We start from the raw sequence: 27,979 nt of genomic DNA, 5'->3' as shown, positions 1-27,979 counted from the left end.
TGTCCTCACAGTGCTGTGTATTAGTGACAGTAGTGATTTTTGTTGACAAAGAGGATGCACTTGGTTGTATGGAGGCTTGGGAACTGGTAGAATGAGATATAGTAGATGTCTTGATAGTGGATGGTGCCTGTTGAGTGGTATTGGTCTGAGAGGATGTCAACATTTCAGTGCTAGGCCTGGAAAATGATGATGTATTTATGGTAGGAGATTGGGAGGTCAGATTTGTAGAAAATAATTTTTCTGCTGTACTCGTCTGTGGTTGGTTTCCTGTTGATTTTGTTACCAATGCTGAGTATTCGAATGTTGTTGAAGCTGTCTCTGTGGTTATGTCATTGGGACTTGTTGGAGTTGCAGTTTTTGCAGATTCAGAGGCTGATGAAATGGATGGTGACATGGTTGTTGGTATTAAATATGTGGGCTGCGTAGAATGCAGTTGCTCACTTGTAGAGAACAAAGTGGCTTGTGTAGGTGCTTTTGATGAAGAGATGGAGGAATGTGCCACTGTTGCATTTTCTGTTAAAGAATTTGTTAGTGTTGTAGAGCTGTATTCAGGAGTTTTAAAAGAAGTTGAGGAGTTCTTACTATGTGAAACTGTTGAAAGTGTCTCTTTTGTAGAAGAAAAATGTTGTGCTGTACTTGTGCTAAATGTACTTGAAGGAGACTGACTTGAATGACTTGGCATTGAATGTGGCATTTGTGACGTTTCAGATGATCTTCCAGTGACATCTACTGATGTGTGTCCTGTACTGCTCTGTGTAACTGATACAACAGCTTCAGAAATGACTGATGTCACAGTTGACAAGGTGGATGAAGAAGAAGGACTTTCAAATGAGATCGTAGAAAATGATGACTGACTTGTCAAAACGGGGATTCTGGAAGTTTCTGTAGATTGTCCAATAGTTTCTGTGGATGAGTGTCTTGTTATCAAACTGCTAGACATAGAAGGTTCAGAATAAACTGAAGTACGAAGTGTGTTAGAAGAGGTGTGTAAACCTTTTGTTGAAGATGCTGCAGGAGTTTGTGTGGATTCTTTGGTTGTAGTGTTGGTTGTACTTGTTTGTTCTGTGAAGATTGTTACTGCAGTAATGTCTTGGCTTGTAGAAGTCATGTGACTTGATTCAGTTTGAATTTCACTTGATTTTGTGAGCATGTCTGTTGAGATTAAATTTGTAGTTGAATATGAACCAACACTTGAAGATAGTTGTGTTGTTGTTATTCCTGGACTTCCTGAAGTTTCTGTAGTCTGCCCAGTGGTGTCAGTTAAACTGAATTCTGTTGTAGTTGGAGTAGAAGTTAAGTCAGACTCAGAAGTGAGGGATGTTAATATTGGTGATGTTGCTGATTGGGAGGGGGTTGTAGAGATGACAATGTTGAGCGTGGATGCTTCTGTTGTAGAGACTGTAACATCTGTTTGTCTTGACGTCAATCTGGAGATAAGTTCAGTTGATGATGTTGAAATGTGGGTTTCACCTGATGTAGTTGTAAATGATGATGACAAATTCTTCACAGTTGATTCCTCAGATGTTTGTGAGGATAGTGTACTTATCTCTGATGTGTAGCCTTGTGTGCCTGAAGGTTCAGAAACTGCAGAAGTAGAAACACTGGACTCAGTAGATGCCATGGATGCTGTTAATTGAGCTGATGGTGTCTCAGGAGCTGTGGAAAGGGTATTGGTTTTTGTGATTTCTAGGGTTGTAGAGGTGATGTGACTGGATTCAGTTTCCTCTGTGGTTGGACGGAATGAAGATTGTTGTGTTGTTACACCCAGACCTTCTGAAGTTTCTGATGATATTCCAGTAGTTTCAGTTGATGTGGACTCTGTCAAAATTTGAGTGGATGTTAGATCAACTTCCAAAGAAACTGACGTCTGCAGTGTTGGGGTCGCCAATGTTGAGAGAGTGGATTGGGTTGAACTGCTTTCATTTGGTGTGGAGAACAGAGTTGTCTGTATGGGTTCTTCTGTTATAGAGTCTGGGCTTGTTGATGTTGCTGTCGCTGTAGAGCCAAAAGCAGTTGCTGACATTGATGTAAGGGAGTTATCTAATATAGTTGAAAACGATGATGGCTGAGTCGTTATTGTCAGATCTTCAGAAGTTTCGGACATCTGTGTAGTTTTCTCTGTTGATGTGTAGTGTTGTGTACTTGAAGGTTCAGATACGGCAGAAACACTTGACTCAGTAGATGTAATTGATGTCATTGATTGAAGTGATGTTGTCTCAGAAGCTGTGGACAAAGAATTGGTTTGTGTGACTTGTAGGGTTGTAGAGGTGATGTGACTTGATTCAGTTTCTTCTGTGGAAGGAGAAGCTGGTGAATGTTGTGTTGTAGGCACTGGACCTTTTGATGTTTTTGAATATTCTTCTGTCATAGTTGGAGTGGATGTTAGATCAACTCCTGATGAAACTGATGTCAGCAGTGTTGAGGTTACTGATGATGAGGGCGTGGATGTGATTGAAGTGTACTCTTCAGTTGTGGAGAACAGATTGGTCTGTGTGGATGGAGTGGTGGAGAACAGAGCGGTGTGTGTGGATTCGTCTGTTGTAGTGATTGTAACATCTGTTTGTGATGTTGTTGTCAGTCTGGAAATGAATTCAGTTGATGGTGCTGAAGTAAGGGTTTCATCTGATGTAATTGTAACTGATGATGCCTGAGTATTCATTGTCGGTTTTTCAGAGGTTTGGGACAGCTGTGTAGTTATCGCTGTTGATGTGTAGTCTTGAGTACTGGAAGTGTCTGACCCTGCAGAAACACTGGACTCGGTAGATGCCAAGGGTGTTGTTGATTGAGCTGAAGGCATCTCAGGAGCTGTGGAAAGTGGATTGGTTTTTGTGATTTCTAGGGTTGTAGAGGTGATGTGACTTGATTCTGTTTCCTCTGTGGTTGGACGGAATGAAGATTGCTGTGTTGTTACACCTAGACCTTCTGAAGTTTCTGATGATATTCCAGTAGTTTCAGTTGATGTGGACTCTGTCAAAATTGGAGTGGATGTTAGATCAACTTCCAAAGAAACTGACGTCTGCAGTGTTGGGGTCACCAATGTTGAGAGAGTGGATTGGGTTGAACTGCTTTCATTTGGTGTGGAGAACAGAGTTGTCTGTATGGGTTCTTCTGTTATAGAGTCTGGGCTTGTTGATGTTGCTGTCACTGTAGAGCCAAAAGCAGTTGTTGACATTGATGTAAGGGAGTTATCTAATATAGTTGAAAACGATGATGGCTGAGTCGTTATTGTCAGATCTTCAGAAGTTTCGGACATCTGTGTAGTTATCTCTGTTGATATATAGTGTTGTGTACTTGAAGGTTCAGATACGGCAGAAACACTTGACTCAGTAGATGTAATTGATGTCACTGATTGAAGTGATGTTGTCTCAGAAGCTGTGGACAAAGAATTGGTTTGTGTGACTTGTAGGGTTGTAGAGGTGATGTGACTTGATTCAGTTTCTTCTGTGGAAGGAGAAGCTGGTGAATGTTGTGTTGTAGGCACTGGACCTTTTGATGTTTCTGAATATTCTTCTGTCATAGTTGGAGTGGATGTTAGATCAACTCCTGATGAAACTGATGTCAGCAGTGTTGAGGTTACTGATGATGAGGGCGTGGATGTGATTGAAGTGTACTCTTCAGTTGTGGAGAACAGATTGGTCTGTGTGGATGGAGTGGTGGAGAACAGAGCGGTGTGTGTGGATTCGTCTGTTGTAGTGATTGTAACATCTGTTTGTGATGTTGTTGTCAGTCTGGAAATGAATTCAGTTGATGGTGCTATAGTAAGGGTTTCATCTGATGTAATTGTAACTGATGATGCCTGAGTATTCATTGTCGGTTTTTCAGAGGTTTGGGACAGCTGTGTAGTTATCGCTGTTGATGTGTAGTCTTGAGTACTGGAAGTGTCTGACCCTGCAGAAACACTGGACTCGGTAGATGTCAAGGGTGTTGTTGATTGAGCTGAAGGCATCTCAGGAGCTGTGGAAAGTGGATTGGTTTTTGTGATTTCTAGGGTTGTAGAGGTGATGTGACTTGATTCTGTTTCCTCTGTGGTTGGACGGAATGAAGATTGCTGTGTTGTTACACCTAGACCTTCTGAAGTTTCTGATGATATTCCAGTAGTTTCAGTTGATGTGGACTCTGTCAAAATTGGAGTGGATGTTAGATCAACTTCCAAAGAAACTGACGTCTGCAGTGTTGGGGTCACCAATGTTGAGAGAGTGGATTGGGTTGAACTGCTTTCATTTGGTGTGGAGAACAGAGTTGTCTGTATGGGTTCTTCTGTTATAGAGTCTGGGCTTGTTGATGTTGCTGTCACTGTAGAGCCAAAAGCAGTTGTTGACATTGATGTAAGGGAGTTATCTAATATAGTTGAAAACGATGATGGCTGAGTCGTTATTGTCAGATCTTCAGAAGGTTCGGACATCTGTGTAGTTTTCTCTGTTGATGTGTAGTGTTGTGTACTTGAAGGTTCAGATACGGCAGAAACACTTGACTCAGTAGATGTAATTGATGTCATTGATTGAAGTGATGTTGTCTCAGAAGCTGTGGACAAAGAATTGGTTTGTGTGACTTGTAGGGTTGTAGAGGTGATGTGACTTGATTCAGTTTCTTCTGTGGAAGGAGAAGCTGGTGAATGTTGTGTTGTAGGCACTGGACCTTTTGATGTTTCTGAATATTCTTCTGTCATAGTTGGAGTGGATGTTAGATCAACTCCTGATGAAACTGACGTCAGCACTGTTGAGGTTACTGATGATGAGGGCGTGGATGTGATTGAAGTGTACTCTTCAGTTGTGGAGAACAGATTGGTCTGTGTGGATGGAGTGGTGGAGAACAGAGCGGTGTGTGTGGATTCGTCTGTTGTAGTGATTGTAACATCTGTTTGTGATGTTGTTGTCAGTCTGGAAATGAATTCAGTTGATGGTGCTGTAGTAAGGGTTTCATCTGATGTAATTGTAACTGATGATGCCTGAGTATTCATTGTCGGTTTTTCAGAGGTTTTGGACAGCTGTGTAGTTATCGCTGTGGATGTGTAGTCTTGAGTACTTGAAGTGTCTGACCCTGCAGAAACACTGGACTCGGTAGATGCCAAGGGTGTTGTTGATTGAGCTGAAGGCATCTCAGGAGCTGTGGAAAGTGGATTGGTTTTTGTGATTTCTAGGGTTGTAGAGGTGATGTGACTTGATTCTGTTTCCTCTGTGGTTGGACGGAATGAAGATTGCTGTGTTGTTACACCTAGACCTTCTGAAGTTTCTGATGATATTCCAGTAGTTTCAGTTGATGTGGACTCTGTCAAAATTGGAGTGGATGTTAGATCAACTTCCAAAGAAACTGACGTCTGCAGTGTTGGGGTCACCAATGTTGAGAGAGTGGATTGGGTTGAACTGCTTTCATTTGGTGTGGAGAACAGAGTTGTCTGTATGGGTTCTTCTGTTATAGAGTCTGGGCTTGTTGATGTTGCTGTCACTGTAGAGCCAAAAGCAGTTGTTGACATTGATGTAAGGGAGTTATCTAATATAGTTGAAAACGATGATGGCTGAGTCGTTATTGTCAGATCTTCAGAAGTTTCGGACATCTGTGTAGTTTTCTCTGTTGATGTGTAGTGTTGTGTACTTGAAGGTTCAGATACGGCAGAAACACTCGACTCAGTAGATGTAATTGATGTCATTGATTGAAGTGATGTTGTCTCAGAAGCTGTGGACAAAGAATTGGTTTGTGTGACTTGTAGGGTTGTAGAGGTGATGTGACTTGATTCAGTTTCTTCTGTGGAAGGAGAAGCTGGTGAATGTTGTGTTGTAGGCACTGGACCTTTTGATGTTTCTGAATATTCTTCTGTCATAGTTGGAGTGGATGTTAGATCAACTCCTGATGAAACTGACGTCAGCAGTGTTGAGGTTACTGATGATGAGGGCGTGGATGTGATTGAAGTGTACTCTTCAGTTGTGGAGAACAGATTGGTCTGTGTGGATGGAGTGGTGGAGAACAGAGCGGTGTGTGTGGATTCGTCTGTTGTAGTGATTGTAACATCTGTTTGTGATGTTGTTGTCAGTCTGGAAATGAATTCAGTTGATGGTGCTGAAGTAAGGGTTTCATCTGATGTAATTGTAACTGATGATGCCTGAGTGTTCATTGTCGATTCTTCAGAGGTTTGGGACAGCTGTGTAGTTATCGCTGTTGATGTGTAGTCTTGAGTACTGGAAGTGTCTGACCCTGCAGAAACACTGGACTCGGTAGATGCCAAGGGTGTTGTTGATTGAGCTGAAGGCATCTCAGGAGCTGTGGAAAGTGGATTGGTTTTTGTGATTTCTAGGGTTGTAGAGGTGATGTGACTTGATTCTGTTTCCTCTGTGGTTGGACGGAATGAAGATTGCTGTGTTGTTACACCTAGACCTTCTGAAGTTTCTGATGATATTCCAGTAGTTTCAGTTGATGTGGACTCTGTCAAAATTGGAGTGGATGTTAGATCAACTTCCAAAGAAACTGACGTCTGCAGTGTTGGGGTCACCAATGTTGAGAGAGTGGATTGGGTTGAACTGCTTTCATTTGGTGTGGAGAACAGAGTTGTCTGTATGGGTTCTTCTGTTATAGAGTCTGGGCTTGTTGATGTTGCTGTCACTGTAGAGCCAAAAGCAGTTGTTGACATTGATGTAAGGGAGTTATCTAATATAGTTGAAAACGATGATGGCTGAGTCGTTATTGTCAGATCTTCAGAAGTTTCGGACATCTGTGTAGTTTTCTCTGTTGATGTGTAGTGTTGTGTACTTGAAGGTTCAGATACGGCAGAAACACTCGACTCAGTAGATGTAATTGATGTCATTGATTGAAGTGATGTTGTCTCAGAAGCTGTGGACAAAGAATTGGTTTGTGTGACTTGTAGGGTTGTAGAGGTGATGTGACTTGATTCAGTTTCTTCTGTGGAAGGAGAAGCTGGTGAATGTTGTGTTGTAGGCACTGGACCTTTTGATGTTTCTGAATATTCTTCTGTCATAGTTGGAGTGGATGTTAGATCAACTCCTGATGAAACTGACGTCAGCAGTGTTGAGGTTACTGATGATGAGGGCGTGGATGTGATTGAAGTGTACTCTTCAGTTGTGGAGAACAGATTGGTCTGTGTGGATGGAGTGGTGGAGAACAGAGCGGTGTGTGTGGATTCGTCTGTTGTAGTGATTGTAACATCTGTTTGTGATGTTGTTGTCAGTCTGGAAATGAATTCAGTTGATGGTGCTGAAGTAAGGGTTTCATCTGATGTAATTGTAACTGATGATGCCTGAGTGTTCATTGTCGATTCTTCAGAGGTTTGGGACAGCTGTGTAGTTATCGCTGTTGATGTGTAGTCTTGAGTACTGGAAGTGTCTGACCCTGCAGAAACACTGGACTCGGTAGATGCCAAGGCTGTTGTTGATTGAGCTGAAGGCATCTCAGGAGCTGTGGAAAGTGGATTGGTTTTTGTGATTTCTAGGGTTGTAGAGGTGATGTGACTTGATTCTGTTTCCTCTGTGGTTGGACGGAATGTAGATTGCTGTGTTGTTACACCTAGACCTTCTGAAGTTTCTGATGATATTCCAGTAGTTTCAGTTGATGTGGACTCTGTCAAAATTGGAGTGGATGTTAGATCAACTTCCAAAGAAACTGACGTCTGCAGTGTTGGGGTCACCAATGTTGAGAGAGTGGATTGGGTTGAACTGCTTTCATTTGGTGTGGAGAACAGAGTTGTCTGTATGGGTTCTTCTGTTATAGAGTCTGGGCTTGTTGATGTTGCTGTCACTGTAGAGCCAAAAGCAGTTGTTGACATTGATGTAAGGGAGTTATCTAATATAGTTGAAAACGATGATGGCTGAGTCGTTATTGTCAGATCTTCAGAAGTTTCGGACATCTGTGTAGTTTTCTCTGTTGATGTGTAGTGTTGTGTACTTGAAGGTTCAGATACGGCAGAAACACTCGACTCAGTAGATGTAATTGATGTCATTGATTGAAGTGATGTTGTCTCAGAAGCTGTGGACAAAGAATTGGTTTGTGTGACTTGTAGGGTTGTAGAGGTGATGTGACTTGATTCAGTTTCTTCTGTGGAAGGAGAAGCTGGTGAATGTTGTGTTGTAGGCACTGGACCTTTTGATGTTTCTGAATATTCTTCTGTCATAGTTGGAGTGGATGTTAGATCAACTCCTGATGAAACTGACGTCAGCAGTGTTGAGGTTACTGATGATGAGGGCGTGGATGTGATTGAAGTGTACTCTTCAGTTGTGGAGAACAGATTGGTCTGTGTGGATGGAGTGGTGGAGAACAGAGCGGTGTGTGTGGATTCGTCTGTTGTAGTGATTGTAACATCTGTTTGTGATGTTGTTGTCAGTCTGGAAATGAATTCAGTTGATGGTGCTGAAGTAAGGGTTTCATCTGATGTAATTGTAACTGATGATGCCTGAGTGTTCATTGTCGATTCTTCAGAGGTTTGGGACAGCTGTGTAGTTATCGCTGTTGATGTGTAGTCTTGAGTACTGGAAGTGTCTGACCCTGCAGAAACACTGGACTCGGTAGATGCCAAGGGTGTTGTTGATTGAGCTGAAGGCATCTCAGGAGCTGTGGAAAGTGGATTGGTTTTTGTGATTTCTAGGGTTGTAGAGGTGATGTGACTTGATTCTGTTTCCTCTTTGGTTGGACGGAATGTAGATTGCTGTGTTGTTACACCTAGACCTTCTGAAGTTTCTGATGATATTCCAGTAGTTTCAGTTGATGTGGACTCTGTCAAAATTGGAGTGGATGTTAGATCAACTTCCAAAGAAACTGACGTCTGCAGTGTTGGGGTCACCAATGTTGAGAGAGTGGATTGGGTTGAACTGCTTTCATTTGGTGTGGAGAACAGAGTTGTCTGTATGGGTTCTTCTGTTATAGAGTCTGGGCTTGTTGATGTTGCTGTCACTGTAGAGCCAAAAGCAGTTGTTGACATTGATGTAAGGGAGTTATCTAATATAGTTGAAAACGATGATGGCTGAGTCGTTATTGTCAGATCTTCAGAAGTTTCGGACATCTGTGTAGTTTTCTCTGTTGATGTGTAGTGTTGTGTACTTGAAGGTTCAGATACGGCAGAAACACTCGACTCAGTAGATGTAATTGATGTCATTGATTGAAGTGATGTTGTCTCAGAAGCTGTGGACAAAGAATTGGTTTGTGTGACTTGTAGGGTTGTAGAGGTGATGTGACTTGATTCAGTTTCTTCTGTGGAAGGAGAAGCTGGTGAATGTTGTGTTGTAGGCACTGGACCTTTTGATGTTTCTGAATATTCTTCTGTCATAGTTGGAGTGGATGTTAGATCAACTCCTGATGAAACTGACGTCAGCACTGTTGAGGTTACTGATGATGAGGGCGTGGATGTGATTGAAGTGTACTCTTCAGTTGTGGAGAACAGATTGGTCTGTGTGGATGGAGTGGTGGAGAACAGAGCGGTGTGTGTGGATTCGTCTGTTGTAGTGATTGTAACATCTGTTTGTGATGTTGTTGTCAGTCTGGAAATGAATTCAGTTGATGGTGCTGTAGTAAGGGTTTCATCTGATGTAATTGTAACTGATGATGCCTGAGTATTCATTGTCGGTTTTTCAGAGGTTTGGGACAGCTGTGTAGTTATCGCTGTGGATGTGTAGTCTTGAGTACTTGAAGTGTCTGACCCTGCAGAAACACTGGACTCGGTAGATGCCAAGGGTGTTGTTGATTGAGCTGAAGGCATCTCAGGAGCTGTGGAAAGTGGATTGGTTTTTGTGATTTCTAGGGTTGTAGAGGTGATGTGACTTGATTCTGTTTCCTCTGTGGTTGGACGGAATGTAGATTGCTGTGTTGTTACACCTAGACCTTCTGAAGTTTCTGATGATATTCCAGTAGTTTCAGTTGATGTGGACTCTGTCAAAATTGGAGTGGATGTTAGATCAACTTCCAAAGAAACTGACGTCTGCAGTGTTGGGGTCACCAATGTTGAGAGAGTGGATTGGGTTGAACTGCTTTCATTTGGTGTGGAGAACAGAGTTGTCTGTATGGGTTCTTCTGTTATAGAGTCTGGGCTTGTTGATGTTGCTGTCACTGTAGAGCCAAAAGCAGTTGTTGACATTGATGTAAGGGAGTTATCTAATATAGTTGAAAACAATGATGGCTGAGTCGTTATTGTCAGATCTTCAGAAGTTTCGGACATCTGTGTAGTTTTCTCTGTTGATGTGTAGTGTTGTGTACTTGAAGGTTCAGATACGGCAGAAACACTCGACTCAGTAGATGTAATTGATGTCATTGATTGAAGTGATGTTGTCTCAGAAGCTGTGGACAAAGAATTGGTTTGTGTGACTTGTAGGGTTGTAGAGGTGATGTGACTTGATTCAGTTTCTTCTGTGGAAGGAGAAGCTGGTGAATGTTGTGTTGTAGGCACTGGACCTTTTGATGTTTCTGAATATTCTTCTGTCATAGTTGGAGTGGATGTTAGATCAACTCCTGATGAAACTGACGTCAGCAGTGTTGAGGTTACTGATGATGAGGGCGTGGATGTGATTGAAGTGTACTCTTCAGTTGTGGAGAACAGATTGGTCTGTGTGGATGGAGTGGTGGAGAACAGAGCGGTGTGTGTGGATTCGTCTGTTGTAGTGATTGTAACATCTGTTTGTGATGTTGTTGTCAGTCTGGAAATGAATTCAGTTGATGGTGCTGAAGTAAGGGTTTCATCTGATGTAATTGTAACTGATGATGCCTGAGTGTTCATTGTCGATTCTTCAGAGGTTTGGGACAGCTGTGTAGTTATCGCTGTTGATGTGTAGTCTTGAGTACTGGAAGTGTCTGACCCTGCAGAAACACTGGACTCGGTAGATGCCAAGGGTGTTGTTGATTGAGCTGAAGGCATCTCAGGAGCTGTGGAAAGTGGATTGGTTTTTGTGATTTCTAGGGTTGTAGAGGTGATGTGACTTGATTCTGTTTCCTCTGTGGTTGGACGGAATGTAGATTGCTGTGTTGTTACACCTAGACCTTCTGAAGTTTCTGATGATATTCCAGTAGTTTCAGTTGATGTGGACTCTGTCAAAATTGGAGTGGATGTTGGATCAACTTCCAAAGAAACTGACGTCTGCAGTGTTGGGGTCACCAATGTTGAGAGAGTGGATTGGGTTGAACTGCTTTCATTTGGTGTGGAGAACAGAGTTGTCTGTATGGGTTCTTCTGTTATAGAGTCTGGGCTTGTTGATGTTGCTGTCACTGTAGAGCCAAAAGCAGTTGTTGACATTGATGTAAGGGAGTTATCTAATATAGTTGAAAACGATGATGGCTGAGTCGTTATTGTCAGATCTTCAGAAGTTTCGGACATCTGTGTAGTTTTCTCTGTTGATGTGTAGTGTTGTGTACTTGAAGGTTCAGATACGGCAGAAACACTCGACTCAGTAGATGTAATTGATGTCATTGATTGAAGTGATGTTGTCTCAGAAGCTGTGGACAAAGAATTGGTTTGTGTGACTTGTAGGGTTGTAGAGGTGATGTGACTTGATTCAGTTTCTTCTGTGGAAGGAGAAGCTGGTGAATGTTGTGTTGTAGGCACTGGACCTTTTGATGTTTCTGAATATTCTTCTGTCATAGTTGGAGTGGATGTTAGATCAACTCCTGATGAAACTGACGTCAGCACTGTTGAGGTTACTGATGATGAGGGCGTGGATGTGATTGAAGTGTACTCTTCAGTTGTGGAGAACAGATTGGTCTGTGTGGATGGAGTGGTGGAGAACAGAGCGGTGTGTGTGGATTCGTCTGTTGTAGTGATTGTAACATCTGTTTGTGATGTTGTTGTCAGTCTGGAAATGAATTCAGTTGATGGTGCTGTAGTAAGGGTTTCATCTGATGTAATTGTAACTGATGATGCCTGAGTATTCATTGTCGGTTTTTCAGAGGTTTGGGACAGCTGTGTAGTTATCGCTGTGGATGTGTAGTCTTGAGTACTTGAAGTGTCTGACCCTGCAGAAACACTGGACTCGGTAGATGCCAAGGGTGTTGTTGATTGAGCTGAAGGCATCTCAGGAGCTGTGGAAAGTGGATTGGTTTTTGTGATTTCTAGGGTTGTAGAGGTGATGTGACTTGATTCTGTTTCCTCTGTGGTTGGACGGAATGTAGATTGCTGTGTTGTTACACCTAGACCTTCTGAAGTTTCTGATGATATTCCAGTAGTTTCAGTTGATGTGGACTCTGTCAAAATTGGAGTGGATGTTAGATCAACTTCCAAAGAAACTGACGTCTGCAGTGTTGGGGTCACCAATGTTGAGAGAGTGGATTGGGTTGAACTGCTTTCATTTGGTGTGGAGAACAGAGTTGTCTGTATGGGTTCTTCTGTTATAGAGTCTGGGCTTGTTGATGTTGCTGTCACTGTAGAGCCAAAAGCAGTTGTTGACATTGATGTAAGGGAGTTATCTAATATAGTTGAAAACGATGATGGCTGAGTCGTTATTGTCAGATCTTCAGAAGTTTCGGACATCTGTGTAGTTTTCTCTGTTGATGTGTAGTGTTGTGTACTTGAAGGTTCAGATACGGCAGAAACACTCGACTCAGTAGATGTAATTGATGTCATTGATTGAAGTGATGTTGTCTCAGAAGCTGTGGACAAAGAATTGGTTTGTGTGACTTGTAGGGTTGTAGAGGTGATGTGACTTGATTCAGTTTCTTCTGTGGAAGGAGAAGCTGGTGAATGTTGTGTTGTAGGCACTGGACCTTTTGATGTTTCTGAATATTCTTCTGTCATAGTTGGAGTGGATGTTAGATCAACTCCTGATGAAACTGACATCAGCAGTGTTGAGGTTACTGATGATGAGGGCGTGGATGTGATTGAAGTGTACTCTTCAGTTGTGGAGAACAGATTGGTCTGTGTGGATGGAGTGGTGGAGAACAGAGCGGTGTGTGTGGATTCGTCTGTTGTAGTGATTGTAACATCTGTTTGTGATGTTGTTGTCAGTCTGGAAATGAATTCAGTTGATGGTGCTGAAGTAAGGGTTTCATCTGATGTAATTGTAACTGATGATGCCTGAGTGTTCATTGTCGATTCTTCAGAGGTTTGGGACAGCTGTGTAGTTATCGCTGTTGATGTGTAGTCTTGAGTACTGGAAGTGTCTGACCCTGCAGAAACACTGGACTCGGTAGATGCCAAGGGTGTTGTTGATTGAGCTGAAGGCATCTCAGGAGCTGTGGAAAGTGGATTGGTTTTTGTGATTTCTAGGGTTGTAGAGGTGATGTGACTTGATTCTGTTTCCTCTGTGGTTGGACGGAATGTAGATTGCTGTGTTGTTACACCTAGACCTTTTGAAGTTTCTGATGATATTCCAGTAGTTTCAGTTGATGTGGACTCTGTCAAAATTGGAGTGGATGTTGGATCAACTTCCAAAGAAACTGACGTCTGCAGTGTTGGGGTCACCAATGTTGAGAGAGTGGATTGGGTTGAACTGCTTTCATTTGGTGTGGAGAACAGAGTTGTCTGTATGGGTTCTTCTGTTATAGAGTCTGGGCTTGTTGATGTTGCTGTCACTGTAGAGCCAAAAGCAGTTGTTGACATTGATGTAAGGGAGTTATCTAATATAGTTGAAAACAATGATGGCTGAGTCGTTATTGTCAGATCTTCAGAAGTTTCGGACATCTGTGTAGTTTTCTCTGTTGATGTGTAGTGTTGTGTACTTGAAGGTTCAGATACGGCAGAAACACTCGACTCAGTAGATGTAATTGATGTCATTGATTGAAGTGATGTTGTCTCAGAAGCTGTGGACAAAGAATTGGTTTGTGTGACTTGTAGGGTTGTAGAGGTGATGTGACTTGATTCAGTTTCTTCTGTCATAGTTGGAGTGGATGTTAGATCAACTCCTGATGAAACTGACGTCAGCAGTGTTGAGGTTACTGATGATGAGGGCGTGGATGTGATTGAAGTGTACTCTTCAGTTGTGGAGAACAGATTGGTCTGTGTGGATGGAGTGGTGGAGAACAGAGCGGTGTGTGTGGATTCGTCTGTTGTAGTGATTGTAACATCTGTTTGTGATGTTGTTGTCAGTCTGGAAATGAATTCAGTTGATGGTGCTGTAGTAAGGGTTTCATCTGATGTAATTGTAACTGATGATGCCTGAGTATTCATTGTCGGTTTTTCAGAGGTTTGGGACAGCTGTGTAGTTATCGCTGTGGATGTGTAGTCTTGAGTACTTGAAGTGTCTGACCCTGCAGAAACACTGGACTCGGTAGATGCCAAGGGTGTTGTTGATTGAGCTGAAGGCATCTCAGGAGCTGTGGAAAGTGGATTGGTTTTTGTGATTTCTAGGGTTGTAGAGGTGATGTGACTTGATTCTGTTTCCTCTGTGGTTGGACGGAATGTAGATTGCTGTGTTGTTACACCTAGACCTTCTGAAGTTTCTGATGATATTCCAGTAGTTTCAGTTGATGTGGACTCTGTCAAAATTGGAGTGGATGTTAGATCAACTTCCAAAGAAACTGACGTCTGCAGTGTTGGGGTCACCAATGTTGAGAGAGTGGATTGGGTTGAACTGCTTTCATTTGGTGTGGAGAACAGAGTTGTCTGTATGGGTTCTTCTGTTATAGAGTCTGGGCTTGTTGATGTTGCTGTCACTGTAGAGCCAAAAGCAGTTGTTGACATTGATGTAAGGGAGTTATCTAATATAGTTGAAAACGATGATGGCTGAGTCGTTATTGTCAGATCTTCAGAAGTTTCGGACATCTGTGTAGTTTTCTCTGTTGATGTGTAGTGTTGTGTACTTGAAGGTTCAGATACGGCAGAAACACTCGACTCAGTAGATGTAATTGATGTCATTGATTGAAGTGATGTTGTCTCAGAAGCTGTGGACAAAGAATTGGTTTGTGTGACTTGTAGGGTTGTAGAGGTGATGTGACTTGATTCAGTTTCTTCTGTGGAAGGAGAAGCTGGTGAATGTTGTGTTGTAGGCACTGGACCTTTTGATGTTTCTGAATATTCTTCTGTCATAGTTGGAGTGGATGTTAGATCAACTCCTGATGAAACTGACGTCAGCAGTGTTGAGGTTACTGATGATGAGGGCGTGGATGTGATTGAAGTGTACTCTTCAGTTGTGGAGAACAGATTGGTCTGTGTGGATGGAGTGGTGGAGAACAGAGCGGTGTGTGTGGATTCGTCTGTTGTAGTGATTGTAACATCTGTTTGTGATGTTGTTGTCAGTCTGGAAATGAATTCAGTTGATGGTGCTGAAGTAAGGGTTTCATCTGATGTAATTGTAACTGATGATGCCTGAGTGTTCATTGTCGATTCTTCAGAGGTTTGGGACAGCTGTGTAGTTATCGCTGTTGATGTGTAGTCTTGAGTACTGGAAGTGTCTGACCCTGCAGAAACACTGGACTCGGTAGATGCCAAGGGTGTTGTTGATTGAGCTGAAGGCATCTCAGGAGCTGTGGAAAGTGGATTGGTTTTTGTGATTTCTAGGGTTGTAGAGGTGATGTGACTTGATTCTGTTTCCTCTGTGGTTGGACGGAATGTAGATTGCTGTGTTGTTACACCTAGACCTTCTGAAGTTTCTGATGATATTCCAGTAGTTTCAGTTGATGTGGACTCTGTCAAAATTGGAGTGGATGTTAGATCAACTTCCAAAGAAACTGACGTCTGCCGTGTTGGGGTCACCAATGTTGAGAGAGTGGATTGGGTTGAACTGCTTTCATTTGGTGTGGAGAACAGAGTTGTCTGTATGGGTTCTTCTGTTATAGAGTCTGGGCTTGTTGATGTTGCTGTCACTGTAGAGCCAAAAGCAGTTGTTGACATTGATGTAAGGGAGTTATCTAATATAGTTGAAAACGATGATGGCTGAGTCGTTATTGTCAGATCTTCAGAAGTTTCGGACATCTGTGTAGTTTTCTCTGTTGATGTGTAGTGTTGTGTACTTGAAGGTTCAGATACGGCAGAAACACTTGACTCAGTAGATGTAATTGATGTCATTGATTGAAGTGATGTTGTCTCAGAAGCTGTGGACAAAGAATTGGTTTGTGTGACTTGTAGGGTTGTAGAGGTGATGTGACTTGATTCAGTTTCTTCTGTGGAAGGAGAAGCTGGTGAATGTTGTGTTGTAGGCACTGGACCTTTTGATGTTTCTGAATATTCTTCTGTCATAGTTGGAGTGGATGTTAGATCAACTCCTGATGAAACTGACGTCAGCAGTGTTGAGGTTACTGATGATGAGGGCGTGGATGTGATTGAAGTGTACTCTTCAGTTGTGGAGAACAGATTGGTCTGTGTGGATGGAGTGGTGGAGAACAGAGCGGTGTGTGTGGATTCGTCTGTTGTAACATCTGTTTGTGATGTTGTTGTCAGTCTGGAAATGAATTCAGTTGATGGTGCTGAAGTAAGGGTTTCATCTGATGTATTTGTAACTGATGATGCCTGAGTGTTCATTGTCGATTCTTCAGAGGTTTGGGACAGCTGTGTAGTTATCGCTGTGGATGTGTAGTCTTGAGTACTTGAAGTGTCTGACCCTGCAGAAACACTGGACTCGGTAGATGCCAAGGGTGTTGTTGATTGAGCTGAAGGCATCTCAGGAGCTGTGGAAAGTGGATTGGTTTTTGTGATTTCTAGGGTTGTAGAGGTGATGTGACTTGATTCTGTTTCCTCTGTGGTTGGACGGAATGAAGATTGCTGTGTTGTTACACCTAGACCTTCTGAAGTTTCTGATGATATTCCAGTAGTTTCAGTTGATGTGGACTCTGTCAAAATTGGAGTGGATGTTAGATCAACTTCCAAAGAAACTGACGTCTGCAGTGTTGGGGTCACCAATGTTGAGAGAGTGGATTGGGTTGAACTGCTTTCATTTGGTGTGGAGAACAGAGTTGTCTGTATGGGTTCTTCTGTTATAGAGTCTGGGCTTGTTGATGTTGCTGTCACTGTAGAGCCAAAAGCAGTTGTTGACATTGATGTAAGGGAGTTATCTAATATAGTTGAAAACGATGATGGCTGAGTCGTTATTGTCAGATCTTCAGAAGTTTCGGACATCTGTGTAGTTTTCTCTGTTGATGTGTAGTGTTGTGTACTTGAAGGTTCAGATACGGCAGAAACACTTGACTCAGTAGATGTAATTGATGTCATTGATTGAAGTGATGTTGTCTCAGAAGCTGTGGACAAAGAATTGGTTTGTGTGACTTGTAGGGTTGTAGAGGTGATGTGACTTGATTCAGTTTCTTCTGTGGAAGGAGAAGCTGGTGAATGTTGTGTTGTAGGCACTGGACCTTTTGATGTTTCTGAATATTCTTCTGTCATAGTTGGAGTGGATGTTAGATCAACTCCTGATGAAACTGACGTCAGCAGTGTTGAGGTTACTGATGATGAGGGCGTGGATGTGATTGAAGTGTACTCTTCAGTTGTGGAGAACAGATTGGTCTGTGTGGATGGAGTGGTGGAGAACAGAGCGGTGTGTGTGGATTCGTCTGTTGTAGTGATTGTAACATCTGTTTGTGATGTTGTTGTCAGTCTGGAAATGAATTCAGTTGATGGTGCTGTAGTAAGGGTTTCATCTGATGTAATTGTAACTGATGATGCCTGAGTATTCATTGTCGGTTTTTCAGAGGTTTGGGACAGCTGTGTAGTTATCGCTGTGGATGTGTAGTCTTGAGTACTTGAAGTGTCTGACCCTGCAGAAACACTGGACTCGGTAGATGCCAAGGGTGTTGTTGATTGAGCTGAAGGCATCTCAGGAGCTGTGGAAAGTGGATTGGTTTTTGTGATTTCTAGGGTTGTAGAGGTGATGTGACTTGATTCTGTTTCCTCTGTGGTTGGACGGAATGTAGATTGCTGTGTTGTTACACCTAGACCTTCTGAAGTTTCTGATGATATTCCAGTAGTTTCAGTTGATGTGGACTCTGTCAAAATTGGAGTGGATGTTAGATCAACTTCCAAAGAAACTGACGTCTGCAGTGTTGGGGTCACCAATGTTGAGAGAGTGGATTGGGTTGAACTGCTTTCATTTGGTGTGGAGAACAGAGTTGTCTGTATGGGTTCTTCTGTTATAGAGTCTGGGCTTGTTGATGTTGCTGTCACTGTAGAGCCAAAAGCAGTTGTTGACATTGATGTAAGGGAGTTATCTAATATAGTTGAAAACGATGATGGCTGAGTCGTTATTGTCAGATCTTCAGAAGTTTCGGACATCTGTGTAGTTTTCTCTGTTGATGTGTAGTGTTGTGTACTTGAAGGTTCAGATACGGCAGAAACACTCGACTCAGTAGATGTAATTGATGTCATTGATTGAAGTGATGTTGTCTCAGAAGCTGTGGACAAAGAATTGGTTTGTGTGACTTGTAGGGTTGTAGAGGTGATGTGACTTGATTCAGTTTCTTCTGTGGAAGGAGAAGCTGGTGAATGTTGTGTTGTAGGCACTGGACCTTTTGATGTTTCTGAATATTCTTCTGTCATAGTTGGAGTGGATGTTAGATCAACTCCTGATGAAAGTGATGTCAGCAGTGTTGAGGTTACTGATGATGAGGGCGTGGATGTGATTGAAGTGTACTCTTCAGTTGTGGAGAACAGATTGGTCTGTGTGGATGGAGTGGTGGAGAACAGAGCGGTGTGTGTGGATTCGTCTGTTGTAGTGATTGTAACATCTGTTTGTGATGTTGTTGTCAGTCTGGAAATGAATTCAGTTGATGGTGCTGAAGTAAGGGTTTCATCTGATGTAATTGTAACTGATGATGCCTGAGTGTTCATTGTCGATTCTTCAGAGGTTTGGGACAGCTGTGTAGTTATCGCTGTTGATGTGTAGTCTTGAGTACTGGAAGTGTCTGACCCTGCAGAAACACTGGACTCGGTAGATGCCAAGGGTGTTGTTGATTGAGCTGAAGGCATCTCAGGAGCTGTGGAAAGTGGATTGGTTTTTGTGATTTCTAGGGTTGTAGAGGTGATGTGACTTGATTCTGTTTCCTCTGTGGTTGGACGGAATGAAGATTGCTGTGTTGTTACACCTAGACCTTCTGAAGTTTCTGATGATATTCCAGTAGTTTCAGTTGATGTGGACTCTGTCAAAATTGGAGTGGATGTTAGATCAACTTCCAAAGAAACTGACGTCTGCAGTGTTGGGGTCACCAATGTTGAGAGAGTGGATTGGGTTGAACTGCTTTCATTTGGTGTGGAGAACAGAGTTGTCTGTATGGGTTCTTCTGTTATAGAGTCTGGGCTTGTTGATGTTGCTGTCACTGTAGAGCCAAAAGCAGTTGTTGACATTGATGTAAGGGAGTTATCTAATATAGTTGAAAACGATGATGGCTGAGTCGTTATTGTCAGATCTTCAGAAGTTTCGGACATCTGTGTAGTTTTCTCTGTTGATGTGTAGTGTTGTGTACTTGAAGGTTCAGATACGGCAGAAACACTTGACTCAGTAGATGTAATTGATGTCATTGATTGAAGTGATGTTGTCTCAGAAGCTGTGGACAAAGAATTGGTTTGTGTGACTTGTAGGGTTGTAGAGGTGATGTGACTTGATTCAGTTTCTTCTGTGGAAGGAGAAGCTGGTGAATGTTGTGTTGTAGGCACTGGACCTTTTGATGTTTCTGAATATTCTTCTGTCATAGTTGGAGTGGATGTTAGATCAACTCCTGATGAAACTGACGTCAGCAGTGTTGAGGTTACTGATGATGAGGGCGTGGATGTGATTGAAGTGTACTCTTCAGTTGTGGAGAACAGATTGGTCTGTGTGGATGGAGTGGTGGAGAACAGAGCGGTGTGTGTGGATTCGTCTGTTGTAGTGATTGTAACATCTGTTTGTGATGTTGTTGTCAGTCTGGAAATGAATTCAGTTGATGGTGCTGTAGTAAGGGTTTCATCTGATGTAATTGTAACTGATGATGCCTGAGTATTCATTGTCGGTTTTTCAGAGGTTTGGGACAGCTGTGTAGTTATCGCTGTGGATGTGTAGTCTTGAGTACTTGAAGTGTCTGACCCTGCAGAAACACTGGACTCGGTAGATGCCAAGGGTGTTGTTGATTGAGCTGAAGGCATCTCAGGAGCTGTGGAAAGTGGATTGGTTTTTGTGATTTCTAGGGTTGTAGAGGTGATGTGACTTGATTCTGTTTCCTCTGTGGTTGGACGGAATGTAGATTGCTGTGTTGTTACACCTAGACCTTCTGAAGTTTCTGATGATATTCCAGTAGTTTCAGTTGATGTGGACTCTGTCAAAATTGGAGTGGATGTTAGATCAACTTCCAAAGAAACTGACGTCTGCAGTGTTGGGGTCACCAATGTTGAGAGAGTGGATTGGGTTGAACTGCTTTCATTTGGTGTGGAGAACAGAGTTGTCTGTATGGGTTCTTCTGTTATAGAGTCTGGGCTTGTTGATGTTGCTGTCACTGTAGAGCCAAAAGCAGTTGTTGACATTGATGTAAGGGAGTTATCTAATATAGTTGAAAACGATGATGGCTGAGTCGTTATTGTCAGATCTTCAGAAGTTTCGGACATCTGTGTAGTTTTCTCTGTTGATGTGTAGTGTTGTGTACTTGAAGGTTCAGATACGGCAGAAACACTCGACTCAGTAGATGTAATTGATGTCATTGATTGAAGTGATGTTGTCTCAGAAGCTGTGGACAAAGAATTGGTTTGTGTGACTTGTAGGGTTGTAGAGGTGATGTGACTTGATTCAGTTTCTTCTGTGGAAGGAGAAGCTGGTGAATGTTGTGTTGTAGGCACTGGACCTTTTGATGTTTCTGAATATTCTTCTGTCATAGTTGGAGTGGATGTTAGATCAACTCCTGATGAAAGTGATGTCAGCAGTGTTGAGGTTACTGATGATGAGGGCGTGGATGTGATTGAAGTGTACTCTTCAGTTGTGGAGAACAGATTGGTCTGTGTGGATGGAGTGGTGGAGAACAGAGCGGTGTGTGTGGATTCGTCTGTTGTAGTGATTGTAACATCTGTTTGTGATGTTGTTGTCAGTCTGGAAATGAATTCAGTTGATGGTGCTGAAGTAAGGGTTTCATCTGATGTAATTGTAACTGATGATGCCTGAGTGTTCATTGTCGATTCTTCAGAGGTTTGGGACAGCTGTGTAGTTATCGCTGTTGATGTGTAGTCTTGAGTACTGGAAGTGTCTGACCCTGCAGAAACACTGGACTCGGTAGATGCCAAGGGTGTTGTTGATTGAGCTGAAGGCATCTCAGGAGCTGTGGAAAGTGGATTGGTTTTTGTGATTTCTAGGGTTGTAGAGGTGATGTGACTTGATTCTGTTTCCTCTGTGGTTGGACGGAATGTAGATTGCTGTGTTGTTACACCTAGACCTTCTGAAGTTTCTGATGATATTCCAGTAGTTTCAGTTGATGTGGACTCTGTCAAAATTGGAGTGGATGTTGGATCAACTTCCAAAGAAACTGACGTCTGCCGTGTTGGGGTCACCAATGTTGAGAGAGTGGATTGGGTTGAACTGCTTTCATTTGGTGTGGAGAACAGAGTTGTCTGTATGGGTTCTTCTGTTATAGAGTCTGGGCTTGTTGATGTTGCTGTCACTGTAGAGCCAAAAGCAGTTGTTGACATTGATGTAAGGGAGTTATCTAATATAGTTGAAAACGATGATGGCTGAGTCGTTATTGTCAGATCTTCAGAAGTTTCGGACATCTGTGTAGTTTTCTCTGTTGATGTGTAGTGTTGTGTACTTGAAGGTTCAGATACGGCAGAAACACTTGACTCAGTAGATGTAATTGATGTCATTGTTTGAAGTGATGTTGTCTCAGAAGCTGTGGACAAAGAATTGGTTTGTGTGACTTGTAGGGTTGTAGAGGTGATGTGACTTGATTCAGTTTCTTCTGTGGAAGGAGAAGCTGGTGAATGTTGTGTTGTAGGCACTGGACCTTTTGATGTTTCTGAATATTCTTCTGTCATAGTTGGAGTGGATGTTAGATCAACTCCTGATGAAACTGACGTCAGCAGTGTTGAGGTTACTGATGATGAGGGCGTGGATGTGATTGAAGTGTACTCTTCAGTTGTGGAGAACAGATTGGTCTGTGTGGATGGAGTGGTGGAGAACAGAGCGGTGTGTGTGGATTCGTCTGTTGTAACATCTGTTTGTGATGTTGTTGTCAGTCTGGAAATGAATTCAGTTGATGGTGCTGAAGTAAGGGTTTCATCTGATGTATTTGTAACTGATGATGCCTGAGTGTTCATTGTCGATTCTTCAGAGGTTTGGGACAGCTGTGTAGTTATCGCTGTGGATGTGTAGTCTTGAGTACTTGAAGTGTCTGACCCTGCAGAAACACTGGACTCGGTAGATGCCAAGGGTGTTGTTGATTGAGCTGAAGGCATCTCAGGAGCTGTGGAAAGTGGATTGGTTTTTGTGATTTCTAGGGTTGTAGAGGTGATGTGACTTGATTCTGTTTCCTCTGTGGTTGGACGGAATGAAGATTGCTGTGTTGTTACACCTAGACCTTCTGAAGTTTCTGATGATATTCCAGTAGTTTCAGTTGATGTGGACTCTGTCAAAATTGGAGTGGATGTTAGATCAACTTCCAAAGAAACTGACGTCTGCAGTGTTGGGGTCACCAATGTTGAGAGAGTGGATTGGGTTGAACTGCTTTCATTTGGTGTGGAGAACAGAGTTGTCTGTATGGGTTCTTCTGTTATAGAGTCTGGGCTTGTTGATGTTGCTGTCACTGTAGAGCCAAAAGCAGTTGTTGACATTGATGTAAGGGAGTTATCTAATATAGTTGAAAACGATGATGGCTGAGTCGTTATTGTCAGATCTTCAGAAGTTTCGGACATCTGTGTAGTTTTCTCTGTTGATGTGTAGTGTTGTGTACTTGAAGGTTCAGATACGGCAGAAACACTTGACTCAGTAGATGTAATTGATGTCATTGATTGAAGTGATGTTGTCTCAGAAGCTGTGGACAAAGAATTGGTTTGTGTGACTTGTAGGGTTGTAGAGGTGATGTGACTTGATTCAGTTTCTTCTGTGGAAGGAGAAGCTGGTGAATGTTGTGTTGTAGGCACTGGACCTTTTGATGTTTCTGAATATTCTTCTGTCATAGTTGGAGTGGATGTTAGATCAACTCCTGATGAAACTGACGTCAGCAGTGTTGAGGTTACTGATGATGAGGGCGTGGATGTGATTGAAGTGTACTCTTCAGTTGTGGAGAACAGATTGGTCTGTGTGGATGGAGTGCTGGAGAACAGAGCGGTGTGTGTGGATTCGTCTGTTGTAGTGATTGTAACATCTGTTTGTGATGTTGTTGTCAGTCTGGAAATGAATTCAGTTGATGGTGCTGAAGTAAGGGTTTCATCTGATGTAATTGTAACTGATGATGCCTGAGTGTTCATTGTCGATTCTTCAGAGGTTTGGGACAGCTGTGTAGTTATCGCTGTGGATGTGTAGTCTTGAGTACTTGAAGTGTCTGACCCTGCAGAAACACTGGACTCTGTAGATGCCAAGGGTGTTGTTGATTGAGCTGAAGGCATCTCAGGAGCTGTGGAAAGTGGATTGGTTTTTGTGATTTCTAGAGTTGTAGAGGTGATGTGACTTGATTCTGTTTCCTCTGTGGTTGGACGGAATGAAGATTGCTGTGTTGTTACACCTAGACCTTCTGAAGTTTCTGATGATATTCCAGTAGTTTCAGTTGATGTGGACTCTGTCAAAATTGGAGTGGATGTTGGATCAACTTCCAAAGAAACTGACGTCTGCAGTGTTGGGGTCACCAATGTTGAGAGAGTGGATTGGGTTGAACTGCTTTCATTTGGTGTGGAGAACAGAGTTGTCTGTATGGGTTCTTCTGTTATAGAGTCTGGGCTTGTTGATGTTGCTGTCACTGTAGAGCCAAAAGCAGTTGTTGACATTGATGTAAGGGAGTTATCTAATATAGTTGAAAACGATGATGGCTGAGTCGTTATTGTCAGATCTTCAGAAGTTTCGGACATCTGTGTAGTTTTCTCTGTTGATGTGTAGTGTTGTGTACTTGAAGGTTCAGATACAGCAGAAACACTTGACTCAGTAGATGTAATTGATGTCATTGATTGAAGTGATGTTGTCTCAGAGGCTGTGGACAAAGAATTGGTTTGTGTGACTTGTAGGGTTGTAGAGGTGATGTGACTTGATTCAATTTCTTCTGTGGAAGGAGAAGCTGGTGAATGTTGTGTTGTAGGCACTGGACCTTTTGATGTTTCTGAATATTCTTCTGTCATAGTTGGAGTGGATGTTAGATCAACTCCTGATGAAACTGACGTCAGCAGTGTTGAGGTTACTGATGATGAGGGCGTGGATGTGATTGAAGTGTACTCTTCAGTTGTGGAGAACAGATTGGTCTGTGTGGATGGAGTGGTGGAGAACAGAGCGGTGTGTGTGGATTCGTCTGTTGTAGTGATTGTAACATCTGTTTGTGATGTTGTTGTCAGTCTGGAAATGAATTCAGTTGATGGTGCCGAAGTAAGGGTTTCATCTGATGTAATTGTAACTGATGATGCCTGAGTGTTCATTGTCGATTCTTCAGAGGTTTGGGACAGCTGTGTAGTTATCGCTGTGGATGTGTAGTCTTGAGTACTTGAAGTGTCTGACCCTGCAGAAACACTGGACTCGGTAGATGCCAAGGGTGTTGTTGATTGAGCTGAAGGCATCTCAGGAGCTGTGGAAAGTGGACTGGTCTTTGTGTTTTCTAGGGTTGTAGAGGTGATGTGACTTGATTCTGTTTCCTCTGTGGTAGGACGGAATGAAGATTGTTGTGTTGTTACACCCAGACCTTCTGAAGTTTCTGATGATTTTCCAGTAGTTTCAGTTGATGTGGACTCTGTCAAAACTGGAGTGGATGTTAGATCAACTTCCGAAGAAACTGACGTCTGCAGTGTTGGGGTCACCAATGTTGAGAGAGTGGATTGGGTTGAACTGCTTTCATTTGGTGTGGAGAACAGAGTTGTCTGTATGGGTTCTTCTGTTATAGAGTCTGGGCTTGTTGATGTTGCTGTCACTGTAGAGCCAAAAGCAGTTGTTGACATTGATGTAAGGGAGTTATCTAATATAGTTGAAAACGATGATGGCTGAGTCGTTATTGTCAGATCTTCAGAAGTTTCGGACATCTGTGTAGTTTTCTCTGTTGATGTGTAGTGTTGTGTACTTGAAGGTTCAGATACGGCAGAAACACTTGACTCAGTAGATGTAATTGATGTCATTGATTGAAGTGATGTTGTCTCAGAAGCTGTGGACAAAGAATTGGTTTGTGTGACTTGTAGGGTTGTAGAGGTGATGTGACTTGATTCAGTTTCTTCTGTGGAAGGAGAAGCTGGTGAATGTTGTGTTGTAGGCACTGGACCTTTTGATGTTTCTGAATATTCTTCTGTCATAGTTGGAGTGGATGTTAGATCAACTCCTGATGAAACTGACGTCAGCAGTGTTGAGGTTACTGATGATGAGGGCGTGGATGTGATTGAAGTGTACTCTTCAGTTGTGGAGAACAGATTGGTCTGTGTGGATGGAGTGGTGGAGAACAGAGCGGTGTGTGTGGATTCGTCTGTTGTAGTGATTGTAACATCTGTTTGTGATGTTGTTGTCAGTCTGGAAATGAATTCAGTTGATGGTGCTGAAGTAAGGGTTTCATCTGATGTAATTGTAACTGATGATGCCTGAGTGTTCATTGTCGATTCTTCAGAGGTTTGGGACAGCTGTGTAGTTATCGCTGTTGATGTGTAGTCTTGAGTACTGGAAGTGTCTGACCCTGCAGAAACACTGGACTCGGTAGATGCCAAGGGTGTTGTTGATTGAGCTGAAGGCATCTCAGGAGCTGTGGAAAGTGGATTGGTTTTTGTGATTTCTAGGGTTGTAGAGGTGATGTGACTTGATTCTGTTTCCTCTGTGGTTGGACGGAATGTAGATTGCTGTGTTGTTACACCTAGACCTTCTGAAGTTTCTGATGATATTCCAGTAGTTTCAGTTGATGTGGACTCTGTCAAAATTGGAGTGGATGTTGGATCAACTTCCAAAGAAACTGACGTCTGCCGTGTTGGGGTCACCAATGTTGAGAGAGTGGATTGGGTTGAACTGCTTTCATTTGGTGTGGAGAACAGAGTTGTCTGTATGGGTTCTTCTGTTATAGAGTCTGGGCTTGTTGATGTTGCTGTCACTGTAGAGCCAAAAGCAGTTGTTGACATTGATGTAAGGGAGTTATCTAATATAGTTGAAAACGATGATGGCTGAGTCGTTATTGTCAGATCTTCAGAAGTTTCGGACATCTGTGTAGTTTTCTCTGTTGATGTGTAGTGTTGTGTACTTGAAGGTTCAGATACGGCAGAAACACTTGACTCAGTAGATGTAATTGATGTCATTGTTTGAAGTGATGTTGTCTCAGAAGCTGTGGACAAAGAATTGGTTTGTGTGACTTGTAGGGTTGTAGAGGTGATGTGACTTGATTCAGTTTCTTCTGTGGAAGGAGAAGCTGGTGAATGTTGTGTTGTAGGCACTGGACCTTTTGATGTTTCTGAATATTCTTCTGTCATAGTTGGAGTGGATGTTAGATCAACTCCTGATGAAACTGACGTCAGCAGTGTTGAGGTTACTGATGATGAGGGCGTGGATGTGATTGAAGTGTACTCTTCAGTTGTGGAGAACAGATTGGTCTGTGTGGATGGAGTGGTGGAGAACAGAGCGGTGTGTGTGGATTCGTCTGTTGTAACATCTGTTTGTGATGTTGTTGTCAGTCTGGAAATGAATTCAGTTGATGGTGCTGAAGTAAGGGTTTCATCTGATGTATTTGTAACTGATGATGCCTGAGTGTTCATTGTCGATTCTTCAGAGGTTTGGGACAGCTGTGTAGTTATCGCTGTGGATGTGTAGTCTTGAGTACTTGAAGTGTCTGACCCTGCAGAAACACTGGACTCGGTAGATGCCAAGGGTGTTGTTGATTGAGCTGAAGGCATCTCAGGAGCTGTGGAAAGTGGATTGGTTTTTGTGATTTCTAGGGTTGTAGAGGTGATGTGACTTGATTCTGTTTCCTCTGTGGTTGGACGGAATGAAGATTGCTGTGTTGTTACACCTAGACCTTCTGAAGTTTCTGATGATATTCCAGTAGTTTCAGTTGATGTGGACTCTGTCAAAATTGGAGTGGATGTTAGATCAACTTCCAAAGAAACTGACGTCTGCAGTGTTGGGGTCACCAATGTTGAGAGAGTGGATTGGGTTGAACTGCTTTCATTTGGTGTGGAGAACAGAGTTGTCTGTATGGGTTCTTCTGTTATAGAGTCTGGGCTTGTTGATGTTGCTGTCACTGTAGAGCCAAAAGCAGTTGTTGACATTGATGTAAGGGAGTTATCTAATATAGTTGAAAACGATGATGGCTGAGTCGTTATTGTCAGATCTTCAGAAGTTTCGGACATCTGTGTAGTTTTCTCTGTTGATGTGTAGTGTTGTGTACTTGAAGGTTCAGATACGGCAGAAACACTTGACTCAGTAGATGTAATTGATGTCATTGATTGAAGTGATGTTGTCTCAGAAGCTGTGGACAAAGAATTGGTTTGTGTGACTTGTAGGGTTGTAGAGGTGATGTGACTTGATTCAGTTTCTTCTGTGGAAGGAGAAGCTGGTGAATGTTGTGTTGTAGGCACTGGACCTTTTGATGTTTCTGAATATTCTTCTGTCATAGTTGGAGTGGATGTTAGATCAACTCCTGATGAAACTGACGTCAGCAGTGTTGAGGTTACTGATGATGAGGGCGTGGATGTGATTGAAGTGTACTCTTCAGTTGTGGAGAACAGATTGGTCTGTGTGGATGGAGTGCTGGAGAACAGAGCGGTGTGTGTGGATTCGTCTGTTGTAGTGATTGTAACATCTGTTTGTGATGTTGTTGTCAGTCTGGAAATGAATTCAGTTGATGGTGCTGAAGTAAGGGTTTCATCTGATGTAATTGTAACTGATGATGCCTGAGTGTTCATTGTCGATTCTTCAGAGGTTTGGGACAGCTGTGTAGTTATCGCTGTGGATGTGTAGTCTTGAGTACTTGAAGTGTCTGACCCTGCAGAAACACTGGACTCTGTAGATGCCAAGGGTGTTGTTGATTGAGCTGAAGGCAT

General features: G+C 42.6%; 1 protein-coding gene across 1 annotated transcript; it reads right to left on the bottom strand.

Moving 5' to 3' along the window:
* Positions 1-20: 20 nt before the first annotated feature.
* On the bottom strand, positions 21-27,979 carry LOC136697285 (uncharacterized). The gene is made up of 6 exons (XM_066672320.1): positions 27,611-27,979; positions 21,477-21,943; positions 20,221-20,447; positions 8,760-8,889; positions 2,338-2,579; positions 21-127 (listed from the first exon to the last, which is right to left on the bottom strand). The coding sequence occupies exons 1-6, from the start codon at positions 27,977-27,979 to the stop codon at positions 21-23; spliced, it is 1,542 nt and encodes a 513-aa protein (XP_066528417.1).

This window comes from Hoplias malabaricus, chromosome 5 (genome assembly GCF_029633855.1).
Source record: "Hoplias malabaricus isolate fHopMal1 chromosome 5, fHopMal1.hap1, whole genome shotgun sequence".
In the NCBI taxonomy this organism is placed as follows: Eukaryota; Metazoa; Chordata; class Actinopteri; order Characiformes; family Erythrinidae; genus Hoplias; species Hoplias malabaricus.
Note: the sequence above shows the minus strand (reverse complement) of the source record. Positions and strands in the feature narration are given on the sequence as shown.

Bases quoted from the DNA above. Each gene is read 5' to 3' on its own strand.
- LOC136697285 (XM_066672320.1), bottom strand. From the start codon at position 27,979: ATGCCTTCAGCTCAATCAACAACACCCTTGGCATCTACAGAGTCCAGT. The intron at 8,890-20,220 runs GTTCAACCCAAT...TTGGCTCTACAG, and splicing joins CTCCACACCAAATGAAAGCA to TGACAGCAACATCAACAAGC. The intron at 2,580-8,759 runs GTCAGTTTCTTT...ATTCATTTCCAG, and splicing joins GTGACCCCAACACTGCAGAC to ACTGACAACAACATCACAAA.